This window comes from Salarias fasciatus, chromosome 20, assembly GCF_902148845.1.
Source record: "Salarias fasciatus chromosome 20, fSalaFa1.1, whole genome shotgun sequence".
Classification (NCBI taxonomy): Eukaryota; Metazoa; Chordata; class Actinopteri; order Blenniiformes; family Blenniidae; genus Salarias; species Salarias fasciatus.
Genome location: NC_043764.1, coordinates 23,216,139 through 23,238,016, shown reverse-complemented (window position 1 = coordinate 23,238,016; position 21,878 = coordinate 23,216,139). Strand labels below are relative to the sequence as shown.

The following is a 21,878-nucleotide window of genomic DNA, read 5'->3' as shown; positions in this document are numbered from 1 at the left end:
TTTGTTTTTTTTGTCTGCACACAAACAAATGGCTCTAGTCCATTCCTTCTTAATTCCTTCTCGGCCATTAAGCACATCGAAGTGACCTTTAACGGCCTGAGACAAAAGGTCACTTCATGTTCTGGTAATAAAGTTAGAATTACTCTGAAACTTCAGCGGCTGCTACTTCTGCTTCACAGCAAGAGCTGTGCTCTGTGTCAGGTCTGCATGTTCTCCCTGGGCCTGTGGAAGGAACCTGTCTGTGAGTGATTATGAATTGTCAAAGGTGAAGTACAGGAGGTGGATTACAAAACAGCAGCAGGGTTTCAATTTCATCCTTCAGATTTTTATTTGAATTCCAACTTACTTCTCTGAGTAGATAGTTTATGTCGTTCAGGTGAAATAATCGTCCTCCTCATGGATGTAATCTCAGGTTTTGGTGTGATAAAGCGCGTTCGGTCTTTACACAAACACTGCAGAGTTCACACAGTTTGGGCTGGCTGCTTGTTGAGTGTATTCTAAAGGCCTCTGATAACATGAAGGTCGGGATTTGTGTAAACTTCAGCATTAAGTTTAAATAACGGAAAGAACTAAACTATGAACGACTCACTCCTCTTTCGCCTTCTAAGCTCTCGCTCTCTCTCTCTCTCTCTCTCTCTCTCTCTCTCTGAGTCAGTGTTTTCTCAACAGTTTGCTAACTGAAGCAGGAACCACAGAGGCCCCTCCCTTCCACACATCTGGTAGATTGAGGCATAAGTATCACTGGATCAACCTCAGAGCAGAGCTGTACAGGTTTTCACCTACTTTCCTGCTGTTCTCCTGACAGAGTACATCTAACTTTGGGCTGTTTATCTTCCTGAACAACACCCTGGAGATTCAGCCGCACGACTCCGAGCAGTAGGTCAAACTTCAACCTGCCAATCATCACAGACCGGCAGCAGCTTCTCACCGCAAGTAAGTAACGTGACAAGATCACGTCTCACCTTCTCTTTGCTTTAATGCCATGTCTATTCTCCTGATGTGTGACGGCACTGACACCTCTAACAACAGAAAAATAACACTAAAACTTCTCACTGAACCTCCTGCTGATCATAATCTTATGCGACATGCAGTTCTATCCGGGTAGTAAACAGACCGTCTAGATTACGTCGCTCACCTCTCCCATTAGAACATTCCTGCACAAACTGTACTGCTGCGAGTTTAAACATGAAGCGACGACTATCAGCACGGATCAGAAGTCCTCTAAAAGAACACTGTAGGACACGTTCATATAGCACAACCTGTTTGTACTGCAGCAAGACTCATCAAACACTTTACTTCTCCTTCCACTGTGAGATGATCGAGCTTATTGGTTTAGAATTCGTGTTGTATTCATCACATCGCTCAGCCTGCATTCACTGTCATGGAGCAGAGAGCAGAAGCTCATATCCAAGTGTTGAACTCTCCCTCATTTCCAAAATCACTATAAAAAGACAGAAGGAAAGTTATTTGGGATGTGAAGTCATATTTTCCTAACCAGGCTGCTGTGAAGCTCGAAAATCCCTTTTTTCTTTTTTTTTTTCTTTCACTGCCTGGTACAAAAACATTCCAGACATTTCAGCATTTACTGGCATTCAGTCGAATTTTCTAGAGCTGTAAAATACACAAACTTCAAATCTGGAAGATTTCCAAAAACACCAGCAGGGTTTTGTGTGACTGCGACCTTTAATTTTGAGACAATTCCATTTCTTCTTCTTCTTCTTCTTTTAAATTACTGATTAAAACTCAGAGCGATATGACAGCTGGAAGTGCAGAATTAAAAAGGTCAACGCCACCAATTTCCTGTGATTTATAAGTAACATTTCATTTGTGGGTCCTCACATTGAGAAAACATAAAATAAAGTTTCATTTAAGGGAACAGCCTGTCCCATTGTTAGACAGGATCAACTCATGATCGATGTATTAGAAGATGGGTGGATGTTAAAATCACACAAATTGCTCAATCAGGATGATTCAATAATTGGGATCATCTACAATTCCAGGTTTTTCCAAAAGTAAAAATAGAATAAAATGTTTAAAAGCCCACTGAAGCTTAAATAAAAGGGCATTTTATGTACATGTAGTACTATTCTAATAACAGTGGTGAATAGAGGAAGAGATTCTGACACTGCCTGGTTCCTTTGGTCAAGTCACAGGTTCACAGCCTGAGAAAAAACAGGAAATATGTCCTGAAGTGACAGGAAACACTTTCATACTGCAGCCTCTCACTGTGTGGAGTCCATTCTTCATTAAGAAGTGATGTGGAGCGAGGCAGACAGCCGGGGTGGGGCGGGGCGGGACCCCCGGCCCGGGCGGAGGGCGGGTCTGGGTGGTCAGGAATGTGGGAGTGGAGGTTCGGACTGTCAGACGGAGGCAGGATGCCAGAACCTCTCACATCCCACCTACTTCAGAGACATGAGCAAATGTGTGCTTTCAAGTTGCTTCCACACTTGCTGTGAACAACTCAGACAATTTAGCCAAAAAAAAGAACCTTTTTTGTATATTTTCCATTCTGGTCTTGAACAGAAGCCATGGAGAGCTGGCAGCAGTGAAATTACAGCGTCTGGACCCGACTCAACAAAGCCACAATTACAGGCCACCAAAAGCAGACGCTAAATAGACCTAAAAGCACAAAACCTCCAGTGTTCGTGTTTCCTCCACTGCGTAAAGGAATTTATTAACAAACTAATCTGCCTGTTTAAACTACACCCTGCGTCCATTAAAAGTGAGGTAGTTCATGAAACTAACCAACGCACAAAAACTAAGCAAATTTTTATAGAACAACGGGAAGGAATGTGTTTTATACCATCTGAATGAGTGACAAAGTAATTTTGTGTCGGGGGCTTCATACAGCACAGTTTGATCTGAAGTGGGTCAGAACAGGAAATAATAGCATTATATCAAACAAATAATGGGAAATCTGAATCTGAATCATTGTTTTAGTGCAACAAAGTATTAATATATCATTAAGAAATTCTCATTTTAATGAACCATCTTTTAAATTTGAACAAATTAAATGCAATTTCACCAATATCCCACCTCAGTTCACCATATGCTTCACAGCTTACAGACCACAGTGGATTTTCATTACATAACTTACATCTTCAATAGCATAAAACATCTGGCTTCATGTAGCTGAAACTCAAAACTGGAGTAGGCTAGTTCATATTATGATCAGAGTAACTTGTGAAACTCTTGAAATGATCTTTCCTTTAGACATATTTCTAAATCTGTGTACTAAAATCAACATTACTTTCAGATTTCACCTGTCTTATGCATTATACGGTTTCATATTTAGATTTTTTTTCCATCCTTTACCAAGGACGGACCACTGTGTCCATCACTTCAACGCAGGATGCCACTAGGAGGAGGAAACAAGTGCGGCTGCTGTTCGAAGACAGTTTACTTCGCTGAGGAAGTGCTGTGTGGGGGGCGGAGCTACCACAAGTCCTGCTTCCTGTGCAGTGAGTCTCCACTTTCCTCTGCCTGTGATCGTCAATTCAATATCTGACTTATTATGGTAACAGATACTGTAGTCCAGGCGTGGAAAACAGATCATTCATTCAAGGAAAAGTGTTTGTGACACAAGATCAGTTTAAAAAAAGAGCAGTAATAAAAAGAAGAACTTGTTTTTGAAAAGGCACAAAAGGGCTAAGAAAGAGCTTCCTCTAAGTATCCTTTAAACAGACCCTGTTTGTGTTTTTTTAAGGAATACATACTCTCAATTTACTTTCTACCCTTCATTAAAATACATATTACTTCTGTATTGATTAATGTTTTTCTGGGGAGTGTGTTGTTCATGAAAAAGTACAGTTAATACGGTCACAGTTTTTTCAAGCATCTTAAGGAGGTAAAACCAAAGCTGGTGAGTGGTTTCTATAATTTCAGTAAGAACTGAATATTTATCTCATGTATTGTTGTCTTTGCATGGCAGACTTCTGACTGGTATTGAATGTTTTGCTTTGTGTTGTAAAATTTGTGCAATGTGTTGTAAAATGTAGCGCAGGATCTCAAATTGTGGAGAAATTCATCGTCTTAGAACTAAAACAATTTAGGAATATGTGATATAATACCACAACACAACACAACACGAGATTCATGAAACACTGTGCTGTTGTTTCTACTAGTGCCTTAAAGGGGCTGCATCATGCTTTTTTAGCTAGTCCAAACCCTAGTATTGGCATTAACATGGTAATAATTTATTTTTGGGGCTAAGGAAAAGTCATTTTGTGTAAAATAAAAGATTTTCTGGGGCTAATTCTGAAACCCGGAAGAGAAAACGCTCTGCTTCACTGAAAATCCCGCCTCTCCCCCTGTGGACTTTGACTGACAGCGTACTTCAGCCAATCAGCGCTTCAAAACAAACACGCTGGCTAGCTTTAGCTCTTTAGCTCTAGCTTCTCTACACCCAAAGACACGCGAAAACGTCTTTTCCTGTGAGAAACTCACCAAGCGCAGACCTTTCAGACTCTTGCTCCTGCTTGATTGTTGTAATACGTGATATTTTGGCTACAACTTTACTTACTGCAGCTTTCAGACGATGATTAAAGTTTACGCGCAGTGATTGGGGGGGGGGGGGGGGGGGGGGGCGTTGCTGCTCGTGACGTCACTAGAACAGACAGACCGTTTTCACGGGTACGGGAGGGGCTGCCGCTCTGAGCAGGAGAAAAATAAGGAACGCTCAAACACACAGGCACAAAGGAAAAAAACGCTTTGGGGGTGTTTTTGATGATCAGCCCTTTTAAAGTACTTATGAGACATAAAGAACAAAGTTTCATTTTTAGGTTTTATGCTGCTGTTAGATAAATCATGTTTGTCACTGGAAAAAGTAAGAGCAGAAGTTAAGATGTCTTAGTCTGTGAACTGTCCAGAGCTAATTGAATAACTGAAGAAAGTTTAATAACCAGTGAAATAAATAATTTGGGAGTATTGTGAATCAAATTGTAAACTATATTCTTATTGAAACCATCTCATCCTGCTAGTATCATTCAGAGAATCAGTCAGTATGTTAAAAATGCAGGTTCATGAGGTTCACTGTGGAATTTCTTTCTCGTTTTTTTCATTCAATTCAAACATTCAAACATTCCTGCGATGGAATTTTTGTGGAAACATGTTTTTTCAATCAAACTGTTCCTTAAAAGGAGAAATGTAAGCCAATCAAAACACATGAACACATTCTACAGCATGTACACGGTCATTTAAAAACAATAACATGTCCCTCTGTGTACGTGTGCGTGTGTGGGTGCGTGTGTGTGTGCACGTGTGTGTTCAGGAGTGTGTGGGAAAAGCCTGGATAGTACAACTGTGGCTGTCCACGATGAGGAAGTCTACTGCAAGGCATGTTACGGCAAGAAGTACGGTCCGAAGGGTTACGGGTACGGGCAGGGAGCCGGGACGCTCAACATGGACAAGGGGGAGCACCTGGGCATCAAACACGAAGAGTGAGTGACTCACACACTCATCTAGTACAGGAGTGTGTGTGTTTGCTCATGGTTCTGGATCTCTGTCCACACCAGACCTGCTCCTCACCGCCCCACCACAAACCCCAACCCCTCCAAGCTCGCGTATAAGTTTGGAGGCTCGGAGAAGTGTCCTCGGTGCAGAAAGGCCGTCTACGCTGCTGAGAAAGTCATCGGAGCTGGGAGTGTGAGGGAAAACACACCCCACACACACACACACACACACACACATGCCCAAGCATGCAAAACCAACCGTCTTTTAAAATGAATGTATGTATTTCCAGTCATGGCATAAGATTGGATGCTTCACCTGCGCCACATGTGGGAAGAGCCTGGAGTCGACCACATTAGCTGACAAGGACGGAGAAATCTACTGCAAAAGTAAAAACACACACACACACACACACACACACACACACACACACACACACACACACACACACACCACAAGAAGAGCTGACAACACGTGGCTTCATGTGCATATTTAATTCATCACACGAGTCCTACGTTGTCTGGATCTACTGTATGTGCTGCACATTCTCTCTCATATAGAGGTCAGTTAGGTTAGATGCCTTTCACCTGCAATTTCAAAGTAGATTATTAAGAATAAATTATGAGAAAATTAAATGAGTGAAACGTAACACTGTTAATTATTTAGATAAAACAAACAAATAACAGTTTCAGCTGTTGAGGAGGATTATAAAGGTTTAACAGACTGAAAGTATTTATCCAGCATAAGAGGAGAAACAACTGTAAACTGATATTGCAAAAATCAAAAAGCGCAATGAGCATAAGATGACAGCAGAGGGCGTAAAAGAGCCTTACTAACAGAATTGACAGTCATCTTTTCATTCAGCACAACGAACACAACACTACTGATATGTGCTTGTTTCCAATCTCTCAATAAATGATCTTTTCAAACACGGGTGATCTCTCAAAATAAAAGCAGTAAATTGTTTCAAATGTATGCACTAAAAGGATTTTAACATGATTTGCGTTTTTTTTTTTGCCCATGTAAACCTATGAAGAAGATCATAAATCTTCATGAAACAAAAAAGGAAGCCACTCTCCAGCACAAAGAGATAGAAAGATAAGTTCAACAGAGGGTACAGAAAAGAGAAAAAACACAGAATCCATGATTTAAGAAAAAGGCTTGAACGGCAAGTCCAAACGAGCAAAGCTCCAACGTGCTGCAGTCGACCACAAAATGTCCATAAAACAAATCTAAAATATACTGTATATTAAACCTAAAGCCTGAGGCTCTTAGAATACATTTTTATATTGACTTATCCTTCATTTATCACTGACCTCTGAGGACTCTTCTGTCTCCACATGTCCGAATACAAGTTGAAGGAGACTTAAATGGCACGCTGTTTCCACTCATGGCTTAAAACATACATCTAACATGAGATGCAGGTTTCGTGAACGTGCACAAACTCTTTGGGGAAGTTAAAAAGAGACTTTCTCACACAGTAACTCAGTTCATGGAGGCTTCATTAGCCTGGGTGTGGATTTAAATGGCTGTCTGGAGCGCGAGCGTGACATTATCAGTGCTGGTTTAAACTAACACCGAGTTTTGACGCCGTTACCTCTGCTGTCCACAGGCTGCTACGGGAAGAACTTCGGTCCGAAGGGGTTTGGTTTCGGCCTGGGCGCGGGAACGCTCTCACACACACAGTGAAGGCCGTCTGCTCTGCACGTGCTCAGCCGGCTGCAGTTCTGCCTCCGTCCGGCAGAGGGCGCTGCTGCAGCAGGGAACCCCACCCGGCTGACACGCTTCATAGAAAACTGCTATCCAAATGTGCACAAAAGACAAAAAAAATCACAAAAAAATCCATTTGCAATCAGATGTTTCATGGGATGCTGATGCAATACAGAAATATCATCTACCTGTTCAAATCTGTGTCCGTGTTCTGCATCTGATTTAAATTATTATTTTTTTTATTATCCTTTTGTGTTAATTGTCTTTGTAAATGCAGTGAAAGCACCTTCTTTGTGGCGCACTTTGCAAACAGACTGATAATAAATAAATTAGAAAGATGATGACTTTAGTTTGGTTTGATTTTGGGCTTGGGATCATTTAGTTGTGTAAAATCTATCACTGAATTTATATTGGACATTGATACAGCAGAATATGTCTGACATCAGGATTGAACCACTCCCCTGTGCCGACTGAGTCACTTTAAATCATTCACACAGGTTTAATTTTATATGAAACTCAGGAAGGAAAGGCCATCGTTCACGTTCACCATATGCACCTTCATATTTGAGCTTTAAAAACACCTTGAGATCAGACAGGGACCTGTACATTCCAATAGTTTACCAGAAGTCACAACACATCAGAAAACTGAGCCACATCCTCCCTCAAACCCTTTCCAGGGTAATCAGTCCACCTAAACACTTCACTTCAGAGCTATTTATGAAAGCAGTCATATATTGGAAGCTATCTGAGTTTTACATTCAGCATATCTATGTTAGTAAATGTTGAATTTCTGAGTTTTAACTCACAATAAGGTTTTTTGTGTGCATCAATGCCTCTTCTGAACACATCAGCAGTTTATATCAGACAGATAACTTTGTCTTTACAAAAGATATAAAGTTTTACATTTGGACCTGTTAGGAGTTACCCAGTTATTTAAAGTACTTGTAGTAGCTGGACATTTAATTGTCTCTGAAAAACTTTTAAAAAGTATTATGGAAAGCCAAAGCATGAGTTTTATTCAATACAGCTAAATGCATGTCTCTTTTACTTGGAATGAATAGCTACTTTTACTGGACAGTGTCCAGTTCTTCCTTTTCTCTGCATATTCCATATGATAATGTCTATTAATATTATAATCTCTCAACATATCAACAACAATCCAAAATCTATTACGCTGTGGTCTGTGTGGGATTTTCCAGGCATGACAGAGGCCTGCTCTGCTTCCTCAGCAGCGTCAGGCTACGACCTGGCTGTATGTATGTCCTTCTGCCAGCTTCCCAGGTTTACAGTCATCCATATCTTGTTGTGGTAATGTGTAACAGCCTATCACGGCGGACATCAGTGCTACCTATTGATGGGAATTATCAAGTTTCAGGTAATGACAGACTGAACTGGAGGAGTCAGAGGTCACACAGGCTGAGCTCTCACACAAGAAACAGCTTTCTGTATGAACCAAAAGACTGATATATCCTTCTGGATGAGCCTCAGGTGAATATTTCTGTCATCTGAAGTGAGGCTGTCTGTCAATTTGTGAGTGAAAATTGATGGAAATGAAGAAGGCGTAGTTATCAGGACGGACAGCCTCTGCTTCATGACGGCAGGAGAGTTCAATAAATGTCCCTCAGTCCACATACCGCGTTGTATAAGGCTCTGGGAAAATAGGTGAGTGTGTGTTTCAGATGATGACACTTGCACTGTACATTGTAGCCATTCCTCTCATAACTTCTCAGAGACGTCAAGCTGCTTGGATCCCATGACATAAGTCCAGCGCGTTGGAAAATCAGGGGAATTACAGTTTCGCCCCACCCACAAAGCTCATTTGCCTATAGAGGTCAGAAAAAGGTAATTACCTGGCTGAATAATTCCTCAAACCAGTTTTGATACACAGAACTTAAAACTTCAGCTGTCTTTATTTTTCACATGATGATTATCTACAGTTTGTAAATAACGTAAATTAATGGGTTGAGATTCCAAGACCTCATTCCTTGTAGTTGTACTTCTGTTAACTCCAAACATTTCTTTCCTGGGCTTTGTTTCCTTCACACACACACACATTCACACATTGCAACCACCCACACACATTCCAGCTCCAAAAAAAGAAGCCAGATTTAGCAATGCGGTGTCAACACTGCCGGAATTTAAAGGGGCGGCGAAAAGTGATTTAATAACATGATATTACATGGAGGTGAATGCTGGGAGAGGTGGCAGGTGTCACAGCAGCAGGTGCATGAGGTGGCCACCACTTATCTGGCTCTCAGTACACAGACGCGAGGCTGTAAAACCCAACTGTCTACTTGCACTCTCTGACTCACTGACACTCTCTCGAGCACGGACACACACGCGCACAATGCACAGAGATTCATAAAACAGCACGGATCGTCTCCTGCCGTCACCGGGGAGGAGGAGGGGAAAGAGGGGGAGGAGGAGGAGGAGGAGGAGGAGGAGGAGGTCCACGGAGGAGCCGGGCATGTTCAAACATATCCAGGCAGGGCAGCCTATTAAACCTCCGCGGCGCGCCGTCATTACGCACCGTGGATTCATGCCCACACGGCACAATGGGTCTTTAAGGGATCATTAAAGCCATGTAGACTTGTGATCCCGACCTTTTCCCGCGTCCACTGCGCATTTGATGGCTCCATCCTGACATCCAGAGGAAGCTGAAGACTTGCCGGAGTCGGGTTTCGGTCTGAAGTTTTGCGTCTCAGCGCGTCTCCATGTCTTTCCAGTCCAAAGCGATGAGGGACGGGCTGCTGGAGAAGCGCAGCAGCGGACTCCTGCAGCTGTGGAAGAAGAAGCGCTGCGTCCTCACCGACGAGGGACTGCGCCTGCACACCTGTAAAGGCGGCGGTGATGCTCCGGGGACGGCCTTCAGCTCCAAGGCCAAGGAGCTCCGGTTCGATCGCATGGCCACGGTGGACTGCGTGGAGCACAAACGCGGACTGGTGTACTTCACCGTGGTCATGGCCACCGGGAAGGAGATAGACTTTCGGTGTCCGCAGGACGGCACCGCCTGGAACGCGGAGATCGCCCTGGCTCTGGTGCGCTTCAAGAACCTGCAGGCCGTGCAGACCGCCAGGAACCGGCACCTGTCCACCGTGCACCTGGGCAGCACCGGGGAGGAGGAAATGCTCTGACACGGGGGAGAAACGGTAGGATTCTCTTATTTCTTGTGGGATTTGTTTTGGTTGACTTTGCGTATCTGTCAGGGAATCCCAGAAACTTAAACTCAACTCCTCCAGTGCGTAAAGATCGAGAGTCGTCTCTTCCTCCCTGTCGGTTTCAACCATTCATCACCAAAGGCCAGAGAGTTTCCAAACTGGAATCAGCCGAGTTAACAGTTCACATTAAGTATCCTAATCACAAAAACAAATCTGAGGATCAAATGAAAGCACAGACTCTCAGGAATCACTTGCACGTGGCAAAGAATGAGTCAAGCCTCCAGCAAAACTGAAGTTTTATTTTTTCTTCTTCTTTACAAGCAGTGTTTGGATGCTGTTTGGGTCATTTCAGGGTTTTCTCTCTTCGGTCATCTGGCCTCACTGAGGACACAGACCACTCATTTCACTTCTCACTTCAGGACATAATTACGATGCCTCCAAAATAACATCTGCCTGCTTCCCCCACTTCACCAGGCACTAAAGTATTTTTAAACACTCTCACACATACAGCATTCGTGATTTTAGAAAACTGCATTCCTAGGCTAGCCTTAAAATTCTTTCTTTTTGTTCCCATCAGGCGACACACCCCTCTAATCTTGACTTATTTCAGTCAAACCCAGACACAGATTCCTTCAAATGCTGCAGGAAACTTGGAGGCAGCTGATCTTTTGAGGTGACAAAAGCCTCGTGCATCTTTTTTGGCATTCAGGAAACAGAGGCGTCATATGACAGCAGAGTTATTTGCTGAAACTGGCCACAGAAATCTCAACTGTTCATGAACTGAGAGTGTAAGTCTGAACTATGAGCTCACGGTCCAGGAATCCACAGCCATGCTTCCTTAAGAGAGCTGCAGCCGTCAAGTGCCCAAATTAACTTAGTAGCCGTGGTGACAGCACAATTTATCTCACTACAACTGCACTTATACAACACCGGATCCCCCAGTGACCAATATATGGTTTTAATATCTGTTTTCTTTTCTTTTCTTTTCTTTTTTCGTTTCCCCTCTAGCCTTGGTGGATCCTACAAACGAACCAATCAGCAGGGAGAAGAGAGTCACTTTATTGAGGTCTGACGGGGACGTAAGCCAAAGGATATGGACACATGAGACACGTCGGCAGTCTGGTCTTCCCTCGTGAATTTATTCACACCCAAACAAAGGATAGGAAAATAATGACGGTGGAAAAACAGTCTTTTCTGGCCTGACCTCATTGAACGGGGTCACAATGGAGAATTCAGCATAAAGGAAATATGACGCACAGAGCATGTGGCGCTGGGACACTGTTTATCTCCTGTGCCTTAATGTTTGAAACATAATTTTCCAATTATTGTTTTTTTTTTTTTTTTGTTAATGCTGCTCACGCAGGCGTCACTTTGTTCTTTCAGTCTTGCTTTTAAACGAGTCTTACTTCTTATTTTGAACCATTTTGCTACAGACTGATCTGATCCGCATGCTTTCTCTACAGCCGATCATGAAGTACAGTTACTCTGTCCATACTCATTGCACATTGTACTCTATATATTTGCTGAAACCATGTACAGTATTAGTTACAAAAAAAAATAAAATAAAACATTTTGTAATCTTGATGTACACATGCATTTCCTCAAGGTTTCCTAAAGTCTTTAAATTCGAAGCAGTCAGCTCTTCTTTTAGGTTCAGCCCATTAATTGCAGGCTCATCTGTTTCCAGTTGTGCTGTAACCTTGCTGTTATAGCCTCTGGAAAACACACACACACACACACACACACACACACACACACACACACACACACACACACTGCTCTCCTGGTATTGCGTGTGTGCTGAAGTCAGGACACCTTTTGTTCTGAGCGGTTTGGAGGACTAATGAGAAGCACGGTGAGCCCGAGGCATGAGCACACAAACATCCACCCACACGTATTCACCTACAGCAGCGTGAGCGCACACACACACACACACACACACACACACACACACACCCAGCCTGAGAGTCAGCGAGGCCGATGAGCATCAGCAGACTCTTGTTAGACAGACATAGCATTTATTGTTCATTTAAGCCTCTGTGTGTGTGTGTGTGTGTGTGTGTGTGTGTGTGTGTGTGTGTGTGTGTGTGTGTGTGTGTGTGTGTGTGTGTGTGTGTGTCAAGAAAATGGCAGTCTGTGTGAGATGTGTGTGGCACAGCGTAGTGCAGGAATAAAGGGTTGGTTGTGTTACGGCTTCTCTTGTTACTGTGGAAAACCCCAACTCCAGCCACGCCGCGTGAGTCAGCAAGAGACCAGGAGCCGCTGGACGCTCCAGAAAAGGATCATTCCGCTCAACTGTGTGTGGTTTGGGATGGAGACAGGTGTAAAAACCCCAGAATACTGTATGTGAAGGAGGACTGTGAGCTGTGTGTACCTTCAGCGTGTGCGTATGGACTCACACTCCTCAGAGGAATGCTGGATGCAGACGCCAGAGTGTGTGTGTGTGTGTGTGTGTGTGTGTGTGTGTGTGTGTGTGTGTGTGTGTGTGTGTGTGTGTGTGTGTGTGTGTGTCCAGGGCATCTGGTTTTCTTCGCAGATAAATGAAGACACAGACCTGAGATCTCATAAACCAAAAGATACGTTTGCAGAGCAACACTGACATTTTACTCTTTTACTCTGACACTGGTTTCAGCTGCAGTTTGTTCAGTTTATCAGTGTTTACATTAACAAGATGGAAAATAGTCCATGTGGGTGAATTCCTGTGACCAGAAGTCATATTTTAAAAAAAATTCTTTATTTTCATGTCTATGTCATTTCATTCTACGTGGAGCTGCAGTGTGTCTGTTTACACACTAGAGGTCTGTCTTTCTCCTGTTAACAGAAGAATTGTTTCTTTTTTCATTGATGTTTGAAGACGAGGCTGAGATCCCATCATGTGTGCTGAACAATATTGTCTTCATCAGTTTTAATGTATTATTTGATACAAACAGTCCAGTGCCACAGATTGGATCCATCCATACTATAACCGTTTATATCAGAGAAATTAAGTACAATTTAGTTAATGCAATATTAGTTGAAATGTTTAATACTCAAATCACTTCAGGTTCAATATCTTTCTTTTCTCCAAGGCTCCAGCTAAACTTTGTATATTGAATAATGCGTGTTATAGAGAAGAGGTGGTAACCTGTGGTCTGTGGACCTCATGCAGCCGTGGTATTTCTGCTTCGGGGCTGAACAGACAGTTTTTAATACACCCTGCATTAAAGATGGCCGAGTTAAACACATGAATCCAAGTACCACAGCAATTACTCCTCAAATATTCTTCAACTGAATGAATCACATGAACGCATCATTTTGTGTTGATACAACTAACAAAATAATAATAATAGTAATTTCACAATTTATTAAGGTGAGAGGCAAAATGATAAATTTAACTGTTTAAAGATAGGAAACTCATGTCCCCATGATGATTAAAGCTGTTCGATGAATCCAACAATTTAATCTAAGCTCACTCTTATTGATTTGACCCCGAAGTAAACCTTTTGCAGAACGATCATTATCAAAACATTTAAATAGGGATGAAACATTAATGAACAAACGCACTGTGAATAAAAAAAGTACCTGGATTTTTCATCTGTTTAGTACAGAGTTTATCATTTACCATTATGTCTTAAAATGTTAAGACATGCTAATCCTTGACTGTAGCCTACTGCCTGTTAGGAGGAATAACCCTTTTGTGTGACCTGTTGTCTTTCATTCATTCATTCATAACGTCTGAAACGTCAACCTGTTCCGGAAGCTTAAAACAACAAGAATCTCCTGAGGGCCTGACTGCCAGCGAGTCTGCTGCTCTGTTGTGAATAAACAAGAGTGTAAAGTCATGTACGTGTTCCCACGACAGCCAAACTTAACACACACACACACACACACACACACACACACACACACACACACACACACACACACACACACACACACACACACACACACACACCTCATTGTCTAGAGATAATGGTGGTTTATCTTTAACATGTTTCTAAGACAGAAACTGAACAGTGAAAAAAACTAAAATAAACCAAGTGAACAAAAACAAAACGCTAATGCTCGGTGCAGTGTTCAGGAGTCATCAGTCATCAGTAATTTAGCACTCTACTGACATGAGTGTTTATTCATTTAACTCTGTTTTTCGTTCATTTCTACTGCTTGCCTTCAACTCAAAGTGTGTTTTGTCGCCATTTTCTCACCTGAGTCCAGTCCTGTCCTGTGATTGGTCAGATGCAGACTGTCCATCAGCAGGTAGATCCAGACCTCCTTCCTCCTCCTTCCTCCTTATCAGTCAGTAAAATACCCTTTACCACCACCTACTGGACTGGAGTTGGAATCAGCTGAATGGACCTTTCCTCCCACCCATCTCCTACAACTTCATCCACTTTGTTCTCTAAATAACATTTTATTATCATCGTGGTGTAAAAGGGAATAACCATAAGACTGAACATCCTTATCGTGTGAATGTCAACGGATTCATTACAGTTTGTATCAGTGTACTCCATCCCTCTTGGGTTTGATCAACCAGTGTGCGCATAAGTTATTTTTCATGCCATTATCACGGGAAAAAAATCAAACAAACAGGCTCACCGGAGTCATTAAGATTTATAATCTGGGGTCGTAAATGTCTGGATAAAGTCTTCTGATGTACCAGCCAAGAATTTCTGCAATATTTCACTCTGGACTGAAGCGGCGAATAAACAGATTAGAGTTGGCATCTTTTTAGAGCTGCTGTTAGCGTTTCTAAAAATAATGTAAATCCTGACCGCATGAAAACCCCTCTGTCATTCTGCAAAGCACAGGTGTCATCGCCGTCCTCACATCGTCTCAGAGCTTCCAGCTGAGATACCTGAAACGTTCTACCCTTCCTCACTCTCTTCAGCCATCATTAACATATTACTCCTGATCATGCAATTCATTATTTGTCGCTCTCATCTTCCCGTTAGGTGCGGCAGCAAAGCTCCGGGCTCTGGAGGGCTTTCCTCCTGCTCCAGTTGAATCCGCACGCAACAAACGGAGGGAGGCTCATTACTCAGCCAGGGAGATGGGGTTCACTAAGAATAGCCTCCACTAACCCACAATGGGTGGTGCAGTTAAATAGAGGGACACAAAATCAGTGAGCTTCATCTGTCCGCCCCGCTCCGTCCAGGTTGCACCTCTGTCTCCTGCCTCTGTCTCCGGTAAGATCCTTCCTTTATGTGCTGTTAGGAGCAGGATTTTTCTTGCAGATAAAAATTCTGAACAGTTTGATTGAACATATATATAAATGAAATGCAACCATCCATCATGATTACATGTTTTCAGACAGTATAATTGAAGAAATATCTGTGTGTGAAGGGATGAGTTCTCACAAGCAGGTCTGGAGGAGATTATTTCATTTTTTAAAGAGAATATTGAGAATTTATGATCTAAATCCAGTGGATTGGGGATATGAGTAAAAAACAAAGAACCTGTAAAATGTGTTGATATCATTGTGTTTACAGCTTCATCACCAACATGTGGCTTTATTAATAATTAAGAAAGTAAAAGTTGACTGATAGACTCAATCTGATCAGGTTGGTTTGAATCCAGGGATGATGTAAACTTTCCAAAGCGCCCTGCAGAGCTTCTTCTTCTGTTGGCCGCTGCACAGAGACACATAACCATCCCTGAGTTACTAGCACTAAATCCCCAGGCCGGGCCGGGCCGGGCACCGCGGACCACAATCACCCTCCACAGCTGTCTATCAGATGTCCTCTGGTCTATTTGGGGAGACAGGCCACTCTAAATTCTTCTCCCTGAGATAATCCTGACCAGAAAGATGTGGATGAGGGACAGAAGAGATGGATGAGGGATGGCTATCAGTCCGGAATTTTCCTAATCCGCTGAAGCGGCTCGCAGCCCCGCCGTGCCCGGAGGTCTTACGGGGGCATCATTCTCTACTTGACCCGAACAGCAACACGGCCAAGAGGCCTGGAAGTGGAGGGGTGAGATAAGGTGAGACAGAGACACGGTTCACGTGATAAAGGCCAGAGTGGAGGCAGAGGTCAGAGGTCAGACACGCAATGCAGAAAAGTGTTTATTGTTTCAAAATGAGAAATAATCCAGCATCTTATTTTACTCTTTTTGATCAAATCTTACTGCCTGCTCCTTCTCTTTACCTTTAAACAGCATCAAAGATGATAATATTCATGTGTGAGCTGCTTATTTAATGTATTATTTTTCACTTTTGCTTTCATTTTCTTTTTCTTTTTCTTTTTAATTTTACCTTGTGTAAGCACGTTGACTCTCTAAACTTGTTTAAATGTACTTCATAAAAAGAGGTGCGTTAGATTGGAACAAATATATTCTGTGTAATGTTATGTTAGAATCAATGAGCATCTGTACAGTACATTTATTTAGTTTTCATGGTTTATATTTCATTTTAGAAGTGAAACAATTAATTTCTCGAACATATTAATTTATTATATGAACTATTCAATTAAAAATATATATATTTCTCATTCAAAATACGGTGAATTTCCAGTATTCATCTGTACTCTATCTTCACTTTCTTTCACTTTTTATGTACTTACATTATATTATATTAAAGCGACACTAAGGAACTTTTCAACCTTAATAAAACATTTTAATATCTTTTGTGAGGATACATCAACTTAAAACTAGTTGAATGACCCCTCTGTCACAGGCTGAGGGCGTCAGTATTGCTTTCACTTGGACTGAGCAGCTGTGAGGAGGGTGGTAGGAACCCTGGACACTAAAAAACTACAAATGTGCGGACTGCTTTACGGCATGCGTCATATCATGATATAACATTGTTTAGCCACCATTAGATTCATTACCTCGTCGCTGTCCGTCCTTCACACAGCCACTGGAAACAAATGAAGGCGAGTTCAGTCCGACAGCATGCCACCGGGAGCAGCATTTTACTACACCGCGCGCTAGTCCTCATGGGAACTGTAGTTTTCTTTCAGGCAAAACACTACCGCTTTTGTCCACTGGCGCCGCCAAAATCAACGAAAACCGAAAGTTCCTTAGTGTTGCTTTAATGTAATGTAAGAGATGGATAAATTAGTAAAAAAAACACACATCTTCCATTAAAAATTCTTCTAAATGTGGAAAATTTCTCAGAGGATGCCCATTGGATTATTCTGAAATTGTCACATTCTTCACTGAGTCCTGTTATGTAATAAGTTGATGTTTCCATGAAAATGAACATTTAATAAAAGACACACACACACACACACACACACACACACACACACACACACACACACACACACACACACACACACACACACACACACACACACACACAGTATGCAATTTTAGCACATTTGAGCTTGGATTCTCAAACTTAAAGGAAAAGTGGCGGGGGAGGGTAAATGTCTCCATATTCCACCATAAGACCTAATGTGTATAGTTTTTACCCAAAGCTTCTGTTACTGTGGCCTTCAAATGTTACAGAACATCTTTCTTTTAATTAAAATGGCAGCAGCTTTTCCAGTTGAGCCAGAAGTTTTCCACACACCCCTCCAGTAGCACCAGCTCAGCTAGGATAATGAATAAATGAATGCAGATTTTTTAAAGGTTGTTAACAATGGCACACTTCAAAAAAGCTTCATCATGTTTCCATAGAGGTTGAAGCTGCAGGGGTGAAGGTTTTTATTTCCGCCCTGCAGACTGTTTACATTCAGTAAGAGTGACCCGAGAGCCGGAGACGTGTGGCGAGAAGGTCTGGTCAGCCAGGGAAAACCTGAGAAACAGACACGTCCAAGTGCTGAGCGTGTGTGTGTGTGTGTGTGTGTGTGTGTGTGTGTGTGTGTGTGTGTGTGTAAGTTTATGCTTCTATAATCCTTCTTGTCTCCCCTCCAGTGAGATCTCATCAACAAGATGCCTGAGCATGTGTGAGTATCAAGCTTTGTGTGCTTTTAATAGACCATTTTCTCCATCTCTCAAACACACACACACACACACACACACACACACACACACACACACACACACACACGAAAACATTCATTTAATCTTCCTCATATGAATGGAATTTTAATCGTATTCAATTTTCCTTCACAGGCAAGAGGTAAGACATTTTTACACCGATTAAAGTATTTTTTTTTCGTCGTTACTACCAAAACAATGATCTTTTCATGTGGTATTTTAAAATGAAACACACACACACACACACACACGCGCAGTCTTGTATTTCTATCCTTGTGGGGACCGTCCATTGACTCCCATTCATGTCTAGCCCCTAACCCTGACCCTTACCCTAACCCTAACCCACACCACAACAAAGCCTAACCCTAAAGAAATGTTTTTGCACTTTTACTTTTTTCAGTAACAACAACATGGTCAAGAAAACACTGTTTCTCCTACTTAGGACCGGAAAAAGGTCCCCACAAGGCACGTCGTTCCACGTTTTGCTATCCTTGTGGGGACATTTGGCCCCAACAAGGATAGAAATACGAGAACACACACACACACACACACACACACACACACACACACACACACACACACACACACACACACACAATATTACTGTATTCCTCTTAATGTTCTTGTCCCCTCAGAGGAAGCCAAAGATCTCAGCTTCAAGAAAGTTGATGCTGAAGGTAAGAGATCAGCTCCTTCTGCTCAGACTAATGTAATGCAAGATTTTATCCACAAGAGGGCAGTAGGGATAGCAAAATTTGAATACTGTGCGCCATAAAAGTGTAACAGTTTCTAACAGGGGATTGAATTGTAAAAATACTACTTTGATCATTGAATAAATCAGAGTTTATCCAATATAGTTAAATGATTTTCTTAATCCCATCACTGACATGAAAACAGCTGCACTCCCCATAGAGACTGCTATTACACGCTGCTGCCTTCTGATGCACTCGAACTGTAGCGTCTCATTATGAGAACCAAAGCCTTGATGTAACCTTCCTGTACGATTCAACTGCAGAGTCTGATGGTGGCAAAAGCCAAGGAGGAACTGGAGCAAGAGATCCTGGTCAAAGAGGACGAGAAGAACAAGTACCTGTCGGAGAGAGCTCCTCCTCTGAACACTGGAGGCCTCAGCCTTGCACAGCTGCAGGTACCATTCCTCTGATTATCCTCAAATCTCAACTTCATCCATCAGATCTCCCTGCGGTGTTTCAGCTGTTGGTAAATTTGACTAAATGTTTGCATATGTGTAGGATCTCTGCAGAGAACTCCACGCCAAGATCGACGTGGTAGATGAGGAGCGATACGACATTGAAGCCAAAGTGATGCTGAACACACGAGAGGTAATCCGGGATCATATCCACCATCAGAATTTACAATGATACCAGTGACTTTTAGGATCCTGCTCTTCTCCAAGCAAATGCCTGATCATTTTGTGACTGTGAGCCAGATTAAGGACCTGAGCATCAAGGTGTTGGACCTGAGGGGGAAGTTTAAGCGGCCCAACCTGCGCCGGGTCAGAGTGTCTGCTGACGCCATCCTTCGCTCGCTGCTGGGCTCCAAACACAAAGTGTCCATGGACCTGCGGGCCAATCTCAAGTCGGTCAAGAAAGAGGACACCGAGAAGGTCTGAGACCAACGTGCACGTCTTGTTGCCGGCTCGCCGTTAGCTGTAATGACGTCAGCGGAAGCCGCGTTCATGAGCGTGTCGAAGGTGTTTTGAGACATGGAGCGGCAGGCAGGTGGTGCCGGGTGGAGCCGCGCACGTGTGAGAGGAAGCACTGTTTGTGAGACAATGACGCCATTGTGCACCGAGCCGGAGCTTTTGTGAGAGGCTTTGCTCGCCGGTCAGCGTGTCATCCGGGTGCCGGCGTGTATCCGCATGTACACGCTGGATGACTTGGTGTATTTGGTGAGCTGAAACCAGTTCAACAAGTACGGCTCCACGGTGATCTCCGAGGGGATTCCCATCTGATAGTAGCAGGTCTCAAAGGATTACCAACAATGAGTTGATTTTACAGCCTCTTTTCAAAACTATAAAACTCAAACGCAACTGTCGTGATTGCGTGAAAAAACAAACCGTCACAGCTGTGAAATGTCTTCCACCTGCAGAAGCGGCCGGTCGAGGACAGCGACTGGAGGAAGAACGTGGAGGCCATGTCAGGGATGGAGGGCAGGAAGAAGATGTTCGACGCTGCTAAAGGTCCTGCTCAGTGAGGACGGAGGAGACGCTGGTGTTCTGTGTCCAACATCTCTCCTGTTTTTTCTACAGTTTTTGGCAGCTTCTGTGTTTTTTTGTTTCCTGTTGAAATCCTTTGAGTAACACTTATCTTTAACCTCCCGTTATGGTTTCCACTCTTCTGCTTCCTGTTGTGTGATCAAGTGGTACAAATGTTATTGAAAAGGCAAATATCACATTTTCTGGGTAAATTTATCTTCATATTCAACTTTTCTGTTTGGAAATAAGCCTTAAAGATGTAGTGTGGATTTGGTATAGCTGTCACAAAGGTTGAATAACATGAAATTAAGACAATTAAAAGATACAACAGCATTTACTCGGTTTGGTTTTTCTGCACTTGGCAATACAGTTTTTCTCCTCCTGAATAAAAATCTAGTATAATTGTATTTTCAGAGGTTTTTTGTCTCACTGGGTTTAGAAGGCTGGAGCCAATTCCAGCAAACATCACATGAAGAGTCTGAAAGTCTCCATTTCAGTCCGGGGTAACGCCGAGAGACTCAGCTGTTCGGTTTCAGCTATTAACTGCACCATGTCTTTATAATGTGGGAGAAAGTTCGAGTGCAAAACACAATTCACGAGGAGATTCCTCTCAGGGAAGCCGGGACCTGGAGAAAACCTGGCTCTGCTGCTGTGGAGTGAATAACTACATCCACATGCCGCTTGGCTGCAGACTAACGAATCACAACAGGTTAAAATTAATGATGCAGCTAAGAGATGCAAGATGCACACACACACACACCGAGGCACACTAATGGAGCATTTCAGCCAATAGATTTATGCCTGTAGCAACAATGATTATGCTCTTTGAGTCTGTAGCAATTTAGCAGAGTATTTTGACTTGGAAAGATCTCACACTGGCTCTGCAGTGTCATGTTTTCATAAATAATATTGTCTTCTGAGAATTTGTTCTTCTGGGTTTCTTTTTCGATTCCTGGTGTTTATCAGTTCAGTCCATCAGATCTGTTCTAGTTACAGCATCAGACAAGTGGAAAGGTCACAAAAACCCACAAACGGTGCGTATAAATCTTCTTTGTCCAGGAAGTGTCCTGCAAACCAGTTCTTTGAGACAGCAGCATCTTGTTGTTGCCAAACTGAAGACAAATGAAAGAAAGAAAGAAGCTCAGATGCAGAAAAAAGGGAAGAACTGTGGCTTTCGTTATCAGTTATCATAACACTTGCGTTTAATGAGATGACACACTGCACCATGACAGGTTCCGGTTTGGTGTAAAGCCAGGTAAAGTGAAGGTGTGTGTGTATGTGTATGTCTCTGTGTTTGTGTGCGTGTGTGTGTGTGTGTGTGTGTGTTAGATTGAGCCTTATCCTGGGTCAGAGTCCGACACACTGGGATTTACAGAAAGGTGTGGTCTCACTCAAGAGAGCAAACAGCCTGACCTACCCTGTAAAGAAGTTCACTGCTCGCT

The 21,878-nt window shown here is 42.7% G+C and overlaps 4 protein-coding genes across 4 annotated transcripts in view; all 4 read left to right on the top strand.

The window, feature by feature from the left end:
- The window catches only part of LOC115408633 (rho-related GTP-binding protein RhoA-D), a 644,285-nt gene that overhangs the window by 243,772 nt on the left and 378,635 nt on the right, over window positions 1-21,878 (top strand). The gene's annotated exons all lie outside the window — the stretch shown is intronic.
- Window positions 711-7,499, top strand: csrp1a (cysteine and glycine-rich protein 1a). Its single transcript, XM_030119484.1, has 6 exons — window positions 711-933; window positions 3,320-3,461; window positions 5,270-5,438; window positions 5,514-5,643; window positions 5,741-5,837; window positions 7,061-7,499. The coding sequence occupies exons 2-6, from the start codon at window positions 3,353-3,355 to the stop codon at window positions 7,135-7,137; spliced, it is 582 nt and encodes a 193-aa protein (XP_029975344.1). The 5' UTR covers window positions 711-933; window positions 3,320-3,352; the 3' UTR covers window positions 7,138-7,499.
- Window positions 9,658-11,854, top strand: phlda3 (pleckstrin homology-like domain, family A, member 3). The gene is made up of 2 exons (XM_030119488.1): window positions 9,658-10,307; window positions 11,325-11,854. The coding sequence occupies exon 1, from the start codon at window positions 9,873-9,875 to the stop codon at window positions 10,290-10,292; it is 420 nt and encodes a 139-aa protein (XP_029975348.1). The 5' UTR covers window positions 9,658-9,872; the 3' UTR covers window positions 10,293-10,307; window positions 11,325-11,854.
- Window positions 15,405-20,794, top strand: tnni1a (troponin I type 1a (skeletal, slow)). The gene is made up of 8 exons (XM_030119486.1): window positions 15,405-15,481; window positions 18,156-18,187; window positions 18,357-18,363; window positions 18,857-18,898; window positions 19,237-19,368; window positions 19,472-19,561; window positions 19,669-19,845; window positions 20,331-20,794. The coding sequence occupies exons 2-8, from the start codon at window positions 18,174-18,176 to the stop codon at window positions 20,433-20,435; spliced, it is 567 nt and encodes a 188-aa protein (XP_029975346.1). The 5' UTR covers window positions 15,405-15,481; window positions 18,156-18,173; the 3' UTR covers window positions 20,436-20,794.

What these genes read in the sequence shown, in the direction of transcription:
- phlda3 (XM_030119488.1), top strand. Translation starts at nt 9,873, where the DNA reads ATGTCTTTCCAGTCCAAAGCGATGAGGGACGGGCTGCTGGAGAAGCGC.
- tnni1a (XM_030119486.1), top strand. An exon ending in TGATGCTGAACACACGAGAG is followed by an intron (nt 19,562 to 19,668) that starts GTAATCCGGGAT and finishes ACTGTGAGCCAG; the next exon opens with ATTAAGGACCTGAGCATCAA. An exon ending in AGAAAGAGGACACCGAGAAG is followed by an intron (nt 19,846 to 20,330) that starts GTCTGAGACCAA and finishes TTCCACCTGCAG; the next exon opens with AAGCGGCCGGTCGAGGACAG.
- csrp1a (XM_030119484.1), top strand. Translation starts at nt 3,353, where the DNA reads ATGCCACTAGGAGGAGGAAACAAGTGCGGCTGCTGTTCGAAGACAGTT. An exon ending in CTGGGCATCAAACACGAAGA is followed by an intron (nt 5,439 to 5,513) that starts GTGAGTGACTCA and finishes TGTCCACACCAG; the next exon opens with ACCTGCTCCTCACCGCCCCA. An exon ending in CGGAGAAATCTACTGCAAAA is followed by an intron (nt 5,838 to 7,060) that starts GTAAAAACACAC and finishes TGCTGTCCACAG; the next exon opens with GCTGCTACGGGAAGAACTTC.